Source organism: Notothenia rossii (genome assembly GCF_949606895.1).
Source record: "Notothenia rossii genome assembly, chromosome: 6".
Lineage (NCBI taxonomy): Eukaryota > Metazoa > Chordata > Actinopteri > Perciformes > Nototheniidae > Notothenia > Notothenia rossii.
This window is the reverse complement of record NC_136909.1, coordinates 79749015-79767992: the sequence shown is the minus strand read 5'-3', so window position 1 is coordinate 79767992 and position 18978 is coordinate 79749015. Positions and strand designations below refer to the sequence as shown.

At 40.6% G+C, this 18978-nt stretch overlaps 1 protein-coding gene across 2 annotated transcripts in view; it reads left to right on the top strand.

Moving 5' to 3' along the window:
• camkmt (calmodulin-lysine N-methyltransferase) overlaps positions 1-18372 on the top strand; it is a 113439-nt gene extending 95067 nt beyond the window's left edge. For both annotated transcript variants that reach the window (XM_079690383.1, XM_079690384.1), the window contains exons 10-12: positions 535-598; positions 3645-3776; positions 15371-18372. In XM_079690383.1, coding sequence (XP_079546509.1) covers positions 535-598; positions 3645-3776; positions 15371-15469 — 295 coding nt within the window. In that variant the 3' untranslated portion in view covers positions 15470-18372. The remainder of the gene's footprint in view (positions 1-534; positions 599-3644; positions 3777-15370) is intronic.
• The last annotated feature ends 606 nt before the right edge of the window (positions 18373-18978 follow it).

Here is an 18978-nt window from a genome sequence, read left to right as displayed (position 1 = left end):
TGCTCTAATTAACATGAACACAGTCTCTCCAACACACACAGTTACAGTACAGTGGTGTTTAATGTACAATGGAACCAGTTAATTAGATTTGTAGTAACATTTATTTCCTGATTTAGTTTTCCTTTGTGTGTTGTTTTGTTCTCATATCTTCATATTAACTTCAGAGCGTACTCTCCAGGTATTAATTCCACAAATTCAAGGTGCTTTCGCGCCGCTTTGAAGTGTTCCAGTAAAACTATGTACGCTTGCATGTGCACACGTGTGTGTTTACTGTAGGCGATGGTATCTGTGTACGTTGGATTTTCTGATGTTCTGCATTCCCATCCGTGCCTCGACAACAGGCCGAGGTGAATACACACGGAAACTGAAACGTAAACAAAAAGGAAGAGCATCTTACTCATGCAAATTGTTTTTCCCTTCTTCTTGTTGGTGGATTTATTTGTGAACAAAAGAAAAATAAATAGCCTGGTGCTTTATCTGCAGCTGCTATCACAGCAATGCAGAATTCTAACCTGAGTCTCCCTCTTCCCTCAGTTTGTTCCTCGACCAGTACAGAGCCAGCCTGGTTGATGCCATAAGAAGATTACTGAAACCCAACGTAAGTGTGGTGTGTGTGTGTGTGTGTGTGTGTGTGTGTGTGTTTGTGTGTGTGTGTGTGTGTGTGTGTGTGTGTGTGTGTGTGTGTGTGTGTGTGTGTGTGTGTGTGTGTGTGTGTGTGTGTGTGTGTGTGTGTGTGTGTGTGTGTGTGTGTGTGTGTGTGTGTGTGTGTGTGTGTGTGAGTGTGAGTGTGTGTGTGTGGCATGTTAACAATAATTTGCCATCAAATGGATCAAGGATATACACACCTAGCATTTTAGGTGTTAACAACAACATAAGATGTGAACATGTGTAATGTGGTTAAGAAGGAACATTAAACATGCAGGCTTCTGTTAATTTAGAGTGTCTAAAGAGTGCACAAATACACACCACAAAAACACACACAAGAAGTAAATGATATGTGTATGGATACTGTGTGCCCATGCTGTTTCTGTATTGACTGAAGAGGGTTAATTTCATGAAGGAAGCCAAGCCATATATTTGTATATCTCTGTGTGTGTGTGTGTGTGTGTGTGTGTGTGTGTGTGTGTGTGTGTGTGTGTGTGTGTGTGTGTGTGTGTGTGTGTGTGTGTGTGTGTGTGTGTGTGTGTGTGTGTGTGTGTGTGTGTGTGTGTGTGTGTGTGTGTGTGTGTGTGTGTGTGTGTGTGTGTGTGTGTGTGTGTGTGTGTGTTTGCCTGCCTCTGTGTGTCTACTGTATATATCTCCGCTGATCCCCTTCCTTTAAATCACCTCGCATTCTTCTCAATCATAATTAGACCTCGCCCCAAAAGCCCATACACATTAATAGGCTGACAGGATTAATATCATGTAATGCTTTAATGCTTTAATGCTTATTATGAGCAACTTGAATGCATCGCTCTGATCTCCGGCTCTCTCTCTTCTGCCTTCCCTTAATCATAAATCTGAGGCAACTTCTCCCTTTTGGCCTCGCGATAAGACCCCATGCTGTGACAGCCAAAGCAAATGGGGGGGGGGGGGGAAAGCAAAAGGCTGGAAGAGATAGGGTTGAGGTTTCTATTCATCTGAGGGAAGAGGGCTGCGTTTTAAGAAAAGAGGCCAGACGGGTATAGGGAATATCTGTTTATGAAAAAGAGGTGAAAACTGCACTCTAGGGAGGGAGATATGGAAAAGAGGAGGGGAGAGATGAAAAGAAAAGATGGAAGGACAGAAGGAGGGAGGAGAGATGTGAAATGTAGCTGAGGGAAAGATAAATATGTCCTTATTAAGATGGATTTTGTTTGGTGAAATAGAAACATGCAGGTTAAAAGCACCAAGGGCCAGTTCAACCAAATGAAAAACAAATGTCAATCCAAATGAAACAACAACCAGAAATGAGCTTCATAAACACTGTTTTAGAAATAGTCACTATCAGAACTGCTGACCTCATGTTTTGTCAATAATCCAACACACTATACAGAAAAAGATAGACATTTTGAAATACCTTCAGCACCTTGAAAATACATTTCCTATCCCCTGTATTTCATTAGGATGGGACATATAAAACCAAAACTATCAACTTGGTTAGTTTTACGATAGATAAGTGAGGAAATATGTTGAGAATATAGGTGAACTAAGCCTTTAATCTATTTTTTATAACATTTACAAACAGCAGATGTAACTGGAAAGACAAAAAGGATTATGTTATAATTATGATGATTACATTCAGGTTGTTGCCTGGCGTGACACGCGTATGGAATTATCATGCTCTTATTTTGAAAAGCTGAAGCAGGCCATCACGTGCTATTGGAAAATGGCCGAGTTTTGTGGGTAGATTTTTGTTCAAATAGTTTTTCTCTAAACTCTGGGTGCGTAAAATCCACAAGCGTCGAAGAAAACTGGATTCATTCAAGATAGTCACCAATGCTTTCCACTTACTTGTGAAACAATGTATTATAGTAACCTATTTTTTAAGTAGAATTTGTGTAGCTCCGTTTTTAATCAACTTAATATTTGTTCACAAATCTTTTTTTGCACGTCGCAAAGTTTTTTTACATTTTTAGATTACATACTTTAACACCGATTTCGATCTGATCACATGAATGATATTAAGACAAACGTATCTCCATATAGCGTTTCCTCCGCAGTGACATGCACAGTGAAACCCAACGTGTGTCTCAATTGCAGTTGAATGCCGAAGCTGCTGTTTTGCCGAGTTACAGACATGACATCTGGCCATTGTTGTACATCTGTGTGTTAAGTCTCTCTTCATGTCTCTCCCTCTTTAATCCAGTGGAGATAATTCAGGGGCTAATATGATTTGAGTGTCGGCCATCAGACTGTCTCTGCCACAACAAGCTTGCCAAATATTTAATAATTTGCTAAGCTGATTAAGCAATTAACAAAGCAATTAATTCTCCCATCTAATGGCACTAATTTGTTGTTTCTGACAAAGGTGGTCCATCCGGTGGGCTGGATCCCCTTAATCAGCTGATTAGTGCTGGGAGGAGTTGTTTGTTTGCTTTTGCTATGTTTTTAGGGTACGGGGGTTTAGGGGGGAAATGCCAATGGATATACAGATGAAACATCTGTCATGCATTGTGATCTTGTTCTTTGTGTTCATTTGTGTTTCATAGTGTGTGTACTTGCTGTACTGTATGTGTGTTTGTGATGGCACCCCTTTTTAATTCAATTTAAAACAATAATAATATGATCAACAGGAAGTACAACTGAAAGATGAAGGATTTCAAAGAAACGTAGAACTTGTTAGTAATCCTCTTAGTATTCGCAGGATGTCTGTGATGCATGTGCTCATACAAACTGTCGTTCTGTCTTTGACACACACACACACACACACACACACACACACACACGCATAGTCATATACATGTGACGAATGTGTGTTCACAATTCTGGAGTTAGAAGAACTTCATTTTTTTGGTTTATCTCATAACGTGCACCTGGTAAAGATCAAAGCAAAGAGACTGGCAACTATGTGTTTGTGTAAAGCTAAATAACAAATGTTGTGAGAAATTAGGCGTTAAAATACGTGTGTCTTACCATTATATCCACTTTCCAAAGCACTCACCCTCGTCTCATTTTGTTTTCAGGGCACAGCGTTGGTGTTTGCTCCGCTGCGAGGTGAAACTCTGAGACTGTTTTGTCAACTGGCCCAGCAGGCCGGACTCTGCGCCTCCCAACACCAGCAGTACGACGCTCAGGTCTGGGATGTTCACTTGAAGGTAGGAAGAGAGTCCAAAAAACTGAGATACACTTAGACAAGCATGACTCCAAAACACTGTATCCCATTAAAAAAAACATTTGAATAAGTTGTTTTTATGTTAAGAGATGAGTACAGGTTCAAAGCAGATGCTGTTAAAGTCTGCAGGCAGGGTGTGGATAAATGTCTTTTAAATGACATTATTCAATCAATCAAATGTTCTTTATTTATCCGATATTACAACTTTGTCTCAGAGGGATTTCAAGTGTGTGCAGCATAGGACACTATCTGTCCTTAGCCTCCTAGCAGCAGACGAAGTAATAATCACAGTTAATGGCAAAAAAAAGGAAACGTCTTGGAGAGCAACAGAGGAGGGATGCCTCTCCAAGGAAAGACAGACTGACAATATATGTTGAGTGTGAAGACAAAAAAAGATTAAATACAACTTCAACATAAACAATCAAAAGAACATCATTGATAACATGAACATATGCTTAGAAACAAGGATCCAGGATCCTTAAACTGTTTGTATTTTAAGTATATCTTCTCACAACAGTAGTATGGATTGAAATTAAGGGATAGATCCAGCTTTTAGGGTGTGAGGAAGCCTCTTATTAACTTGGAATTAACTTTTAAAGAGTCCAACAACGTGCTAGCATTGTATAAAAAACTGAATTGGATGGTTAACACAGTTCAATAATATATATTCAATGTAAAAAGAGACCACCACGAATCCAGGTCGTGTAATGCTCACACAGCTTTAATAAAAAATGTGGGATTAGCGTTTGATGTTTAGAGACACTTTGTGAGACACACCGGGGCTAGAACAGGCTGCCTTCACGTGGCACCGCGAGGGAGTTAGAGAGAGGGAAGGAGAGAGGAGGGCAGGGAGAGAGAAAAGGAGTGACAGAAAGCACATGAGTAGGCCTTGTTAGAAGAAGTGGTGTCCAGCTGTTAACTCCATTACACACACAGCTACAGAAGAACAGGACAGCATCACCGGTGGGACAATTGGACAGACCGGTCATTAAAGTGCCTGTTAAAGTGGCCTGAACCTCAGCGAGGAAAATCTCACTCCTTCTCACTTAACTATTTGTCCGTTCCTGAATTCAGCATCGCAGTCCCTCACACATTATATATATATCTAATGTACCCTTTCAGACCACATTTACAGGCAGCACACATTAACTGACTCAGGTTTAACGCAGGCTCAGATCAAGTTGTCACAATCCATATTTAGCCTCCACTTCTTCTTGCAGTGAGTCAAGTCTATATCAAACATGCACCAGTACACATGTGTACATCCAGGCCAATGACATTTGTAGGGCTGCACGATATTTTTTCCCCTGCGATATATATTGCGTTTTTTTTAACTATATTTTACGGTGGCCCTGAAGTGCAAGACACCACAGCATTTCACAAAACGCCACAGCATTTCACAAAACACAACAGCATTTCACAAAACACCACAGCATTTCACAAAACGCTACAGCATTTCACAAAACGCCACAGCCTTTCAGAAAACGCCGCAGCACTTCACATTGGACGGAAAGGGTATTCCTTAGGGAGAACACCTCTTGTTTGTGATTGGACAGAGCCAGCCAGAGAAGCACTGCTATGATTGGTTGTTTTTGCTGCCAGTCAAGAAATGACGCTTGGCCCAACACATCAGCTGTTAGCTGTTAGCACACACTCAGAGCTCACAGCTCCTCATATCTGTTCAGAACTGGAAAAAACTTAAACATATACAAAAAAAACTGACTGTCTATGTCATGACGAATACAGTCGCTGCTTTATATATGTCTGTATGACGTTGTTGTGAGTGTGGGCGGAGCAGCTATAGGTTAGTTTAGCCTGATGGATCCGATCCCGATAGGATTTACATGGAGATACGCCCCGCCCCCTCTCCAGCGTCTTGTTTGAATGACAGCAGTAAACACAGAATTAATGCTTTATTAATTCATGTTTTTTAAGGGGCTTATCTCCATGTAAATACTATGGTAGACTATATTCGCCATGACATAGACAGTCTGTGGTTTATACATGTTTAACTTTTGTCCAGTTACCGGACAGATATGAGGAGCTGTGAGCTCTGAGTTTGTGATAACGGTTAATGTGTTGGGACCAAGGGCGCCGGAAGCGGGGGGGCCAGGGGGCCATTGGCCCCCCCAATTTTCAGCCCTGCCCCACATTTTCGCAGCGACAGATGCTGCGGAACACTGTACAAATCCTGTTTCAATAATTCCCCTCTACTCTAAAGTCGCATCTAAAACACGATCTGATCTAGCTGTGTATATTTTGTTATGTTTGATTGTTATATTCAATCTCATTAGCTAGAGGCATTTTTGAAGCTTGTAAAGGGAAGATGACAGCTCGCCTCTCACCACTCTGCTGTTCCTCAGCGCCGCTCCCCCTCCCTCCCGCGGAAATTATGAACGTATAAGGCATATAGTAATCACACGGCAGGGTCCGTTACAGTTAGTTTTCATCTGATTTCAAATAAACAAAGTCTTTGCTTTCAGAATATTAAACTTGTTTCGGCAAATTCAGATGATAAATACAACTCTGAAGCTTGTAACGGCATAATTACAAGCGGAGAACGGAGTAATTTAACGTCACAGCAGGCATAACAACAGCCGGTGTTTCTTACACAAACGCAAAAATACACAAACACACTCACGTATACACACACACACACACACTCGCGGGTTTCCCCCAGACCAGTAATCCAAACGAAAATATCTTCCCTCCGTACTATTTTGATCATTTGCTCCGCTAATAATCAATCAGATCGATGGATCCCAGAGAAGAGGAAACTTTAAAGGCCTTTTTCTCAAAATGATGACTCGGTGACAGTCATTATATAATGTGACATATTTTGCTTGATATTTTGGAGTACAAAAACAATCTTGATATGATATCAGCTATTCCTAGCTTTCTAATGATATCAGTGATATCATTAGAAAGCTAGGAATCTCCTCTTTCCAACAGTGTATACAACTCAAAATGTGTCTTCGGGTCAATGCGACTGATTTCGATGGAGCAGCAGGTCACTTTGCATTTGGTAAAATAAAGCAGGCAGACATAACAGGAAGAATATTTACATTTTAACCCAATCAAATATGACATTGTCACACCATTCAAATGTATCCATGTAAATTACAACCAATAAAAAAGCTTATTTGTTACGTTGTTTAGTCTTTTTGTTACGTTCTGTGTGTGTCAGCCGTTAACCTATAAAAAGAATATATACACTTTCAAACATGTCAGAAGAACCAGCGCAGAAGAAAACAAAATACTGTCAAACTAAACTGAAATTCAACAACTTGAATGTCACATCCCTGACATCCTCATTTCCGGAGCCTGGTCCTTCAATCATAGAACCAGCGCCTCCAGATGAACCCCATGCAGCAGCTCTGCGGCCGCAGAGGCTGTCAAAACCCCCGCCGGCATCATTGAACCGAAACAGGCTGGTTCCGACTGCGTGGAGGTTTGTTGTCGGGACATTGAGACGGGCAAATAAAAGCTTATTTGGGCAAAGAGAAAGGTACTTCAATGCAGAATGGTACAAAAACAGAGAGTGGTTATTTATTTGCAAAACCACTAAACGAGCCTTCTGTGAAATATGCAGATTTGCTGCTGTCAAACGGTTTGTAACTTTCTCCAAATGTGGAGATGACAGCGTTGTAAATACCGAGAATAACTGGAACTTTTCACAGAGCTTACTTCAGTCAAGCACCAGTCAACATTCAGCTTGTGAAACAAGAGCGTAGCAGGAAAAAAGAAGAGATGGAATGAGCAACTGCGCTGTGATATGGCTGGACGTGTAGGCTATAGTTTAATTTACAGGAAAGGAGTGAGCAGAGGGTCGAGTTGTCCAATCTTGTTCTGTTTTCTCTGACTATCTTCCTCCTGAACACCCTCTCAGGCTTTCATTTGCTCGCGCTACTAAGAGACACGTTACCATGGAAACCAAACAATGGTGTAGCTGTATTGAAGTCCGAGTGGAAACAGTAACATTTGGTGCGCTATGTTAGAATGAAACAAATCAGAGTTAGTCAGAAATCGGGAGAAATGTGACCCCGGGAGGAAAACGGGAGTCTTGATCCCGCGAAAATCAGGAGGGTTGGCAAGTATGTCACATACACACGCACTTTTTGGCCCCCCCCCCCCCACTTCTGAAATGAATCCGGCGCCGCTGGTTGGGACATATTGCGCTGTCGGGCGTTGACCAATCACGAAGCGTCATTTCTTGACTGGCAGCAAAAACAACCAATCACAGCAGTGATTCTCTGGCTGGCTCTGTCCAATCACAAACAAGAACTGTTCTCCCTAAAGGAATACCCTTTCCGTCCAATGTGAAATGCTGTGGTGTTTTCTGAAATGCTGTTGTGTTTACAATGGGGTTTAATGGAGGAAGGTTGAAAGTTGTTGTCACTTCATGCCCTCAAGAGGCATTTTGTTTAATTATTTTTGCTTAATTATTTGTTATTTTTCAAGCTACGAGATGTTTTCCTACGTTTGTCATGATAAATTATGTCTCAGGAATGTAGGGTTTGGGAATTATGGCCGTTTAAAAAAAATATATGAAGGCAAATTTCAAGATTTTCTACCCTCTAGCTGTGACATCACGCAGTTAATGTTAAAATCTGAAGAAAACCTCTAAAACAAGGTCTGAACAATGTGTAATATCTCTAAAAGTAAGAATCAGATTTAAAAGTTGTTTTACACGAATAATGTCAGAAAGATGTGTAACATTTTAAAGTTAGAATGAGGTTTCTGAGTGAAAGTATGAATGAACACTTAGCAGTTGAAGTCGCAGGAAGATTTGTTGAAGTAAAGAATTTCTCCATTGACTTCAATGGTTAAAAATGTGGAATTATGAAAGTTATGAATGAGAAAAGTAATAGCCATCGATTCCCGACCGAGCTGAACATTTTGATGTTTGAACGAAGTTTCTGCGATGTTCAATGCGGGAGGAGAAGCGCGGCAAAATAAGTCGGCGGAATAATAAACTTTTCGTGCGTAGAATAACAGTTAAATAATAATAATAGATTTAATTTGTTAGCGCTTTTAAAGGTGCTCAAAGATGCTTTACAGATAATAGTGCAGAGAAAAGAAAAGAGAAGAAACATGTCATGATAATGCATGTTGCTTACCCTCAAATAAGGGGGTTCATCTGTGAATGAAGAACAGAAGAACCTTTTTGTATCCAAAATAGTTCCAGATGCAGATGTTGCTTTTCTTTTTGGAAGTAAATCTTCATTCTCGCCGGTATTGTCCTCTTGTACATGGTCTGCAAACTAGTGGGGCGGGGCCTGCTGTGATCTGATCAAGAATGGTTGTGATTGGTGGTTTGCTGTGCATGCAGAGCCTGCATGGTCACTCACTCAAGTACCCCTGACATGAGAGCCGCGCAAGTTTTCCTTTTGTAGCAAGCAGCAAAATAATTGTAACATGATGTGTTTGAGTTAATGTACCTACTTAATATCGCACGTCCCTGCGATGTGAATATCGCGCATGCGCATACCGCGGTTATGTTAATACAGATATCGTGGAGCTGCAAACATTTTGATAAGGGATGTAATGCCAACCAGGTAAGCTTTTAAAGCACATGGAAATTGTCAGTTTATTACATTGTATGTCAATTTTTGTAATATCTTCTCCTAGAAAATACAGTTTACATTTGTATGGTTATGTTTAGGCCAATAAAAGCACTTGGTTATAAGGGCTGGAAAGATCATGGTCTTGGTTACCAACACGACATTAATCATTTAATATTTAACCAAAGCCATCATCTTTCCTATTCGTAAAAAGGTAATTTAGTATCCTGAAAACGTGCTGTATTTAAATTCTGACATCCAACCTCATAAACCTATACGACACACTACAGGAAAGGGAAAACCCCCAAAAGCATAATAGGGCCTCTTTAAACTCACTCATCCACCCCGGCCTCCTCTGTGCACTTTCCAAATGTGTACAATACGAAAACATCCCATTTCCTGGACTGGTAGAAATATTATCAGGGAATGAAATCTGGCAAGAATCTGATGTATTTGTTGAATCAAATAAAGTTGTATATAAATATATTTTTTGCTGAATTTTTTATTTGGTATGTAAGAACAAAATAAAGCTATATGTTTTGTTCAGTTTTCCCTCCTAGTTTAAACATGGACGCAAACAGACAGTGGCTTTACGAATATGTCAGATCAGGGGAAGCATATATAGACTTCTAAACAGAAAACACAGACAAGTGTTTGAACATGAATAAATGGGATAAACCTTGTAAAGTTCATTCAATATGTGAGAAATGGCTCTTCAGTTAATAAGCACACACAGTAGGTGGTGTTGGCCTTAGGTGGAGTGGGAGAAGCACATGAAGAGCTCAAGTTATTTTAGAAAAAATAATCAAAAACCAGGGATTCCAAAAGAAAAATGCAGGAAGGGTGGAAAAGAGTAAATACAGAATATAAGTGGGACAGAAAGAAAGAAGGAGCTTCAGTAAGATTAAAGTGGATGCTGCCATACATGTAAAAGAAATGCAACTTTGAAATGCTGCGGGGTGAATTGCCTCAAGGCCACAGTAAACAGTCATTGAATAATACTAATGGTTCAGCACCTCACCCGCTTGGGAAGATTGCCACTCAGGCCTATTTTAGTGATGAGAGTTGCTTCAACACACACATTCAGACTCAAATGCATTGAATTGAGAAAAAAACCCTGAAATGCACACTTCCATCTGCATGACACACACACACACACACACACACACACACACACACACACACACACACACAGTGGGGTCAGGTGCTGCGTGTGGATATGAGGACAAGTTGAAGTGCCCCCCTCACATCTGAAGGTGATTAAGTCTCCTCTGCTTATCTTCTGATGAACACTCTGAACAACCCCTGTGTAGTTTTGTGTGTGTGTGCTGGGCCTGACTGACCATTCTACACACACTCTCTCACACACACACACACACACACACACACACACACACACACACACACACACACAGCTAGGAATCCAGCTATATCACAATCCCGCACAGACCAGACATCACTCAGACACCGTATTGGCCAGACATTACACACAAACACACACACCTCATGATGATATCACAGTGAAACATACACTACCACTGTGCACACACACATCCAAATGAGCAGCTGCTACTCATTTGCACTTCAGATTAGCTTTTCTTCAGCTATATTTACGTTCAGTGGGTGGACCAGCACACAACAAAAATGCATATCAGAACCGGCAGCGGAACACACACTATGGATTTTCTTTCACTGTGGCTTAAAAACAATCAAAGACCAAAAGCAGGTGTTTTGAGGAAAAACTGGAACTGTACTATTTTTCTTAACACTACAAATTCTAGCTGTTAAAACATCGTTAATTTATACGCAGACGCCCACTTAATGTTAGACTAAATAAACTTTTACCATAGTGTCCTTTTATTCAAAAATGATTCGGATAAACTTTTATTTTCGAAATTGTATCAGAATTGTCTTATTTTGTCAGTAATTTGTTAATTTTTTTTACTGGAAATGTATATAAAGAATTAACCGACTGTAATCTGCTGTAAATTAAGCAATAAATGAAGGATTATTAATATATGCTCAGAGCCAGGATTTAAAATAAATAGTTTTCAAGATATTAGGAGGAAAGGCCCTTTTATTGAAGATATCAGTATGTAACTGTATGACACATTTTTAGCCAAATAATTTAATTCATGAACAATAAACAAATTGTGTTTCGTTGTTAACTTAAGCAAACTCTTTAAATGTGTATTTTTCTTTGTTTTTCTAATGCATTTTGTTTGGAATCCTTAGCATGGAGAGAGCTTTTAAAACGTATGCCATCATATGATACGATACCACTAAAAGCTGCAAAATAAAAATACTTAATTATCGCCAAAGTCAAACTAGCAGCACAATCCAATCAAAATCCCAACTTGTTGAAATATGTGCACGGCCAAGCAAAATGTTTCCACATCTGTAATTTAGGCCGAGTTTACTTCTTTTCATGCTCCCAGTGCGACTCACAAGCTCCTCCATCTGGCACAGATGCTGTTAAACAAACGCTCCCCCAGTAGCTGTGAGTATACTGGCATCCCACACTGTGCCAGATCCGACACATGTCAGATTTGATTTTGTTTGGAATATGCTGCCTGTCTTAATGTTTGCTTAGTGTGAAAAGAAAGAGAGAGAGCAGGGAGTGTTTTCAGCCGTATTTTTACAAATCATCTCAAGACCCCCAGCTCGCTACTCTGCAGTTTTCCTAACATATACACACTTTCGCCCTCTGACACAAACACACTCGAGGGATTGCAGACAGCAGGCAGGCCCGATGTGCAGTGTGTGTGTGTGTGTGTGTGTGTGTGTGTGTGTGTGTGTGTGTGTGTGTGTGTGTGTGTGTGTGTGTGTGTGTGTGTGTGTGTGTGTGTGTGTGTGTGTGTGTGTGTGTGTGTGTGTGTGTGTGTGTGTGTGTGTGTGTGTGTGTGTGTGTGTGTGTGTGTGTGTGTGTGTGTGTGTGTGTGTGTGTGTGTGTGTGTGTGTGTGTGTGTGTGTGTGTGTGAGTCTTGTGCTGGGACGGGCAGACAGGGCTAGCGCGTTATCCTCTTATCCCCACTGTTGTGGAATAGAGAGGCAAGCAGCTGGAGGGACTGCAAGCAGCCTGATAATGCCAGCGCTATTTCCTAACCCGCCATCTTAATCTTGTTACTCAAATGGTTGTGAAGAGAGAGTCATGAATTTTAATTTCTCTCAAACACACACACACACATGCAAGAGAGTGTGTGTTCACATGTGTAGATCCCCCGTCTCCCTCACATGCATAAATAGTCTCCCCACTGTGTCCATGCACTCACACTCATTTCCCTGCCTCCTTCCCTCCTTCATTCTCTTTCTCCCCCCCCCTCAGCTGCCTGGCTACCCCCGTCCTCCCTCCCTCCTTTCTTTGACATATCTTCCCTCACCCTCTCTCCCTCCCTCTGCTCCCCTCTATCTTCCCATTTCCTACATCACGACCCACTTCTCTATTTATTCAAGCCTGTCCTTCTATCCCTTCCTCTCCTCGTCTCTCCATCCAGCCAATCCCTCATTCTCTGTTTCCTAATCCTGCCGAGAGAGACCCAAGACATCCGGTTCATCCTTCCCCTCCCTTGTCTCATAACCCCCCCCCCCACTCCCTTCTTCTCTCTCTTTTTCCACCTTGTTCACTTTCTCTCACAAGCAAGGCAAGAATAAACGGGGCGGGGGTAAAAAAAGAAGTAGGCAGAGAAATAGAGAGGCCAAGTGAGAGAGAGAAGCTTGGGCGAAAGTGGCAATAAAATAAATGACTTGCAGGGAAAGAAAAAGAGAAAAGATTGGGGGGGGGGGGGGGGCTGGGGTGTCGCGTTGAGAGCCGATTTAGCAAGCCGCCCATGAAGCTGAGTAGGCAGCCTGCGATCAGGAGGAACAGCTTTGCTTGTTAAACTTTTCACCTCTGCGAGCTCTTAGCCCTCGCCGCGTTAAGGCCCCCCCCCCCCCTCACCCTCCGTCCCTCCATCTATCGCTTCCTTGCTCCTTCCGCCTGGTAGAATTTGAATGTGAATGCTGGCCTCGGTCCCCATAGCTGGCTTAGTACCGGCAGCTGCCCCTCCACGCCCAAACACCCCCTGGGCCGTCTGCTCTCTCCCTCTCTCTGTCTCCCTCTCTCTCTCTCTCTCTGGGGGTCAGAGGTTCAACCACCGGCCGGTGCCTGGAGGGATGGCAACAGGAAGATAACGCACATGAAGGGCGCTGGGGGGGAAAGGGAGGGAGAGGCAGACACCAGCAGTTTGATCATATTCAAAAAAAGTAATATAAGTATGAGAAAGAGGTATAGAGATGTGTTGAGGTGAAGATGTCTCACTTTTTTTTTTTTTTTTCAAGTGTATGAAAAGGAGAAATGAGAGGTGTGTGAGGTCAACATTTAAATCACACAAAAATAATTTCTGTGACAATGTTCAAGACCAGCACTTGTTACTCCTTTTTTAGACTTCTAACTAAACTAAAAGTAGTATTATATAATAATGATAAATTCATCTACCAGGAATGCCTGTCGGGCAAAAGTTGAGCGAGGTTAAACTTTTTTAATTAGAGGATAATCTTTTATTTATATATCAAAATGTGGTTCTATATCTTTTTGTTATTCCCCTTTAAAAGAACTTTGGTCAACGCCTGTTTTTTTCTTTTAAATGTGCTCTGTAACTTAACTTTTCAGCTGGAGTCCTCTGTGTCGGCCCCCCGCTGTGTAAACACAGTGCTCTCATTGTAATGAATAGGGGATTGGGTTTTTTCAAGCAGTGCTAATATCAGCCTGAACAAAGTCTAACTACATCCCAGAGGAAGCTTCAAATACGCAGATTATTGCAAATGTCCAAAGCACCATTACCCATTGTACTTCACCATTAATACATAAGACATGCAGACACAATATCATATCACATCACATTTACAGTCACTATCCGGTTCTATTATTATAACATTGTCCTAATACAGCTTTTAAGGAACCCAGTCTGCAATAAAATAACTCATTTGCTGGTCTGCATATTTTGATGTTGGGACAGTGTTTCACTAAATGGCATACTTTGTAAAAGAACCAGCACACAGGCAGTATTTGAGTTTATAATGTGTGAAGGTTTAGATGAATGCTCAATTCCATATTACTTCCATGAAGGGAGTGAATTCGGGGTCAGTCTGAGTCTTTATTTGTTATGAAAAAACCTTTTCAAACAGTTCTCCTCTGTCCTGCTCTCACATCACATACACTTATCTTTTCACATGAGTAAAACCACTAAACTCACTTTCATTAGTCTCTGATCATCTGGCCAGACGCTGGGCGAGCTGATTAGCTGCTGAACACCCAAACTGCCAAGTCTGCTTAAAAGGGCAACGAGTGGGCAGCACATGGTGTGTCAAAAGTGTGTGTGTTTAAAAGACAGTGTGTGTGAGTGTAGAGGTATGCACATTTGAGCAGGAACGGATAGCACAATTGTAACAATTTAAAATCAATCTAATTTTCAAGCAAACGGGTAAAAAAAAAAAGATCCCTAGGCACAACTCTCAAATGGCAGATTTGAATGTTTTTCCCTAAAAGTCTTACAGTAGGAACGTTTTTTTTTTTTTAGGACATTTAATCCACATGTCAGTGCCAGAAAGCAAAAAAATAGGACTAACAATGATTATATATATTTTATATAATGTAATCTTTCTTCTTACATTTTTTTACAGTTTTTGATATATTTCTGTCATTTGATTTCATACTATTTGCTTTTGATGACTTTTTGATCTGTCATGTTGAAAGTATTATTTAATTGACTGGAATTGTATATGTTAAGCTTCACATAAAAGAACCAGAACATTACGAAGAAATACATAATACACAATACAAATGTTTTGCATTTTGTTCTTAATTTTAATAGTGTGACAGTGAAGTGACTTTACTTAATGTGAAAGTCTGCTTCTTAAATCAATAGTCAACTAGGAAACCCCCTAAATGTTGATTAGGTTGATCTACCAAGCTGAAATAACGGATTAATACTTTTTGTAGTAACTTTAATAAATATTTTCCTGTTGTATTTTGCAGATGCTGACGGAGGGGAAAGATGCATACGATGAGAACATCCACTATCCTCTCCTCATCACCTTGACCAAAGGACTTCAACCTGTCATCCACACTCAGTAAACAAAAACAAGCGCTCCACTCCACATGCTTCTACATATTCAACATAGAGTCATGTCAACAACCACAAGGGATCCAAGAAAGAGCCGTATTCAAATACAGTAAGGTTATTAGTCTCAAGTGTTAAGTGACAGGGAGTAAAACTAATTTAGTGCATATTTGAGGCATTATTCCAAATTGAACCACTGAGAGGATTCATTATCAGGTAATGCATAGCTTTGGAGAATATTTGAGCATGCATGCTATGTAGGCTGAAGAGGAAGAATGGAGAGGCAGATATAGATTCTAACCTAGTATGTTTGAACCCTCTGCCATATGCCAAATAAATTACTATCAGTCTCCAAAATAGTCATGGAATCAGCTCCTGTAAATTAATCAACCTTCTAGAGAAGTTAATTGCCTAACAGTCGTCAGTAACCAGCCTGTTAATTTACCTATTATGGTATTTAATCAGCCAGTAATCCTGTCATCATTCCAGCCAACAAGCCAGTCAGTCGTTAGGTAAGTTAACAGTCGGTTACATAGAGATTTCCTCCGTCAGTCGCCCCTCTTTAACCTGTCAGTATTAACCTATGCCACTGTGTTCCTGCCCCCAGCGTGGAGGCCAGCTCTAATTCATTAACTATCACAGACTGTGGAGCAGCTCACAGCTCCCTTTGTGTTTCCTCCATTTCTCTTTGTTCCCTTCTTCCCCCGCTTTCATTTCTTCTAATACAACTCATTCATCCCAGTCAGAGGTCAGTATTAAGAACTTCTTTTGTGCATTACTTACAACAGTACATTAACATATTACAGCACCATCAGACGTTGTTGCTGCCTGGGAGCTACAGCTTGCAAAGTAGAAGAACATTTCGTCACGCATATAAGAAGTGCGCATTACATTGTAATTACATTTTACACAGCTATATCTATTCACTCACAAACATTTTGCTCTTTAAAGTGACTTAGCAAGCAACAATCAATTAATGTGGCAGCAGCTCATATTATTCTGAATTTTTCAGGAAGTGTTTGAAAAGCGACCAGGAGAGAAAACATGCACATACGTTGTTATCACTCCTAATACTTGCATTTATTGAATACTGACCCCAATACTGTGCAATAGATTGAAGGTTATATGGTATGTTGTACAGAGCAGGATACTTTGCAGACCACTTAATGGTCTCTTACCCCCGATGTCCACTGAGTGTCTGCTGCCATCACGCTGCTGTGCCACTGCCTCCATGACAGTGGCACCAAAGTTCAGGCTCAACGGATCTAGAAAGTGCTGCATTGACTTTTAAATGTAAGCAATGCCTTTATTCATATTGTTATGGTATTTTATTTGTCTTTATACATTCACAGCAAAACTGTTTGCCTTGCTTTTTTTTATGTCACCACTCTGAATAAGTCTGAATGCTACAATTTCTTAGAAAGCAAATATGGCTTGCTGCACAAGGTAGCTAAAACAAAACAAAGCATATGTTACCACAAAGTTACTACTACTACTGCTGCTTGAAAACACACTGCTTGAACATCCAGTGGACATCCGGGGTTAGATTTTGATTTCAAATTGATTACCTATACTGTATGTAACCTTAGTTCTTGAAAGTCAAATACTCTCTTTATAGCCTCAAGAGCAAAAACTTTCACACATCCGACCTAATGCTTTTCCATTGTCTGTTGGTTTTATTATCTATCAGCACAAGTTTACTCAGGTATTTTTCCATGTATTCAGCCGTTTCCTGTTTCTTGTGGTATCAAAGAAACGCCAAGTGTCCTAGTGGCCTAAAGTTGTACCTATCACTAGTAAAGTGTTTTCCATTTTTCACTGTGATCCATTGCTGTATGCAACAGCCAAGAAGCTATGCAGTATCTCCCCATGGCTGCTGTTTACACCCCTCATGTTGAATAAAATAATCCACCTTCAGATATGGGAGGTATTCCCTGTGTGTACTCAGAAAAGTAAATGAAGTCAGCTTTACCAGTGGTCTCAATGCTTTGAGAACTTGCAGTGCAGAAATGTTCCTATTGCAAAGTGTGTTTAATTACATTTGTATCTGTATTGCATTTTGCTGTGTACCTTTGATATCTGCGGGCTAACACCATCTCCACGGTGACTTCCTCACTGTGTAGTGTGACATCACCACTACTGACAGTGATGTCATTTTGCAACACTGTTCTCCGCTCTGCGTTGCTGCTTCTTGCAACATTACTGCCTCTATTTTTGGCAAAGTGTTCACCGGGTGCACCCATGATTTGCAGTGGCTTCTCGTTTTTTACTCGGTGATTTGGTCACTTCTTGACGTGATATTCGTACTGTGTGCGCGGACACTTCTCACTGTGACATCAGCAGGAAACACTGACAGTCAGTGTTATTCAGAGAGAGTGCTGCAGCAGAGTACTGCCGTGGGTAACATCACACAGGAATGTTTTATTCCTACAGATGTATGTGTTGTGGGATGTTTCTGTTAGGCTATGATTTGAGTTATCAAACCGATTTGTTGGTCATTTGCAGGGCATGTCCACACTAATCCAGATCACCTTTGAATTGGAGTACTTCTAAGCATTCTGAATTTATCTTTTTAACCAAAAACAGAACTATAAGGAAGTGTAAAATGGACTTAAGTTGGAGCTTTTTCTGTCGCATTTCACTGCATAAGGACACTCAAATTCCAAATACTTATTAAATATTGATTTAGAATTATCTTGTGATTTGTATTGTTCTGAGGGTATGAAAAAAGAAACACAAACAAGTATTCTTTAATTAAATATTTTTCATGTATCCTCTTAAGTGTGGACATGGCCGACAGTGAGTTTCTTCTCTCTGCTTCACTGTAATCAATGGGTAATGAATGTTGTGATTTGCTGTCTATGGGTGGGTGTGTTTTTTGTGAAAGAATGAAAATAAAGAAATTTTCTTCAAGAAATGTGGGCTGCTATTCTTTTTTCCATTTTTAAATTGATTCAGAAGATTCACAAAGCAACATTTAACACATTTCGCTACAGCGTTGAACACAATAGCAAAAGCATTTTAATTTTTACAAATAAATTGAATTACTTTTCACAACAACAAAAAAGACACCATATATTCTCCGTCCAAATGCTGTTATTAGATTTTCTGTAATGATTATTATAATAACAAAGGCTTATTTCATGGAGCTGATTGACAAAGCTGCTTGTTTAAACATGAGTGTGTGTCCTATTATTAACAATTCAGTGTTAAATGTTCACAAATAATAAAGTTTCCTTTGGGTCCTCCTGATCGGCTGTGGCCTGTGTTTCAAACACAATGGCCTCCTGCAGGCTAAGCTGGTGCCAGACAAGGTAACACACACACACACACACACACACACACACACACACACACACACACACACACACACACACACACACACACACACACACACACACACACACACATATATCAAGCCCAGTCAACAGTCTACCCCTCCACAGGAAGAAAAGAGAGCGGGATAAAGGAGGGAGGGAAGGCAGTACACAGCAGCTAATCCTGCAGGCTCACTCTTCTGTTT